General features: G+C 31.4%; 1 protein-coding gene across 1 annotated transcript in view; it reads left to right on the forward strand.

Moving 5' to 3' along the window:
* Positions 1–1,132, forward strand: part of ZFAND6 (zinc finger AN1-type containing 6) — an 83,996-nt gene that overhangs the window by 66,118 nt on the left and 16,746 nt on the right. The window contains exons 4-5 of the mRNA XM_023510090.1: positions 51–95; positions 1,099–1,132. Of these exons, the coding sequence (XP_023365858.1) occupies positions 51–95; positions 1,099–1,132 (79 nt within the window). The remainder of the gene's footprint in view (positions 1–50; positions 96–1,098) is intronic.

Below are 1,132 nucleotides of genomic sequence, written 5' to 3' on the forward strand. Positions count from 1 at the left end.
TTATGGAAACCCTCGTACAAATGGCATGTGTTCAGTATGCTATAAAGAACATCTTCAAAGACAGAACAGTAGTAATGGTAGAATAAGCCCACCTGGTAAGTAATTCTTTGAAAACACAGAAGTGTTAATAATTGAAGTACACTTAGGTAGTTCATTATACCCAGTATTTTTTTCCACTCTCACACTGTACTTGCACTATCACATTTGTACCAGGAAAATTTTTCATTATGCATTAAGATATGATTAGTGGTGGGGAGTCAGGAATGAGTGTTGCTCATAACTACAACTAATTTTAGAGAAAGCCTTACTTCATTGGGAGGAGTGTACCAGATTAACTCAGAGTAAGGGATATTCAACCCCAGTTCACTTGGGTTTTTCATGCCTTTTTGTTGTGTCAGAGGATTTTCTTGGAACTAAGGAAATTCTGAATATAAGCTCTGCATAAGGGAGGTGTCAAAAGTATTCATGTAGGATAATTCTCATGTAAGTTAATGCCTAAAATGCATAGATTTTTGTGCTTAGTGAAAGTGTAGCTATTACTTAGTTCATTTAAATTTTTATATGAGGTCTTTTTTATCATTATCTCATGCTCAAGCAAAAAAAACTCTAAAAGAAGCCATTTAATAGAAACTTCTTATGAATATAAATTGTTGTTTTTAACTTAAATCATCTACATTTCTGCCTTGTGCAGTACAGAGAAAATAATACAGCCTTATGTGCACAGGTTTTAATTCTAAACCTGTGTCTACCTTACTGCTAAATTACCTTTTATTTTAAGTATCTCATTTGTATACAAGTACTTGGAAGATGTTTTCGAATTAAAGGATTTGTGTTTGGATGATACTCTGTCCTGAGAAATAAGAATTTAGTTTATTAATATAAACAATTTGTATATGGTTTCCTTTTTGGTTAAAATTGATGTTTTTCATTTGCAATGTATTGAAACATTTTATAACTAAAAATAATCAAAATATTTCATAGTAAAAGAAATCCATATGCTGTATTTTATGGAAAATTGATCTTGATTTTTTTTTTTAGATAAGGTCTTAGACTGCCCTGGGTATAGAATCACTAATATGAAATGTGGTACTGTTACAGCAACTTCTGTCAGTAGTCTGTCTGAATCTTTACC

The sequence above is a fragment of the Otolemur garnettii genome, unplaced genomic scaffold (genome assembly GCF_000181295.1).
Source record: "Otolemur garnettii isolate 467f Iridium unplaced genomic scaffold, OtoGar3 scaffold00011, whole genome shotgun sequence".
NCBI classification, from domain to species: Eukaryota; Metazoa; Chordata; class Mammalia; order Primates; family Galagidae; genus Otolemur; species Otolemur garnettii.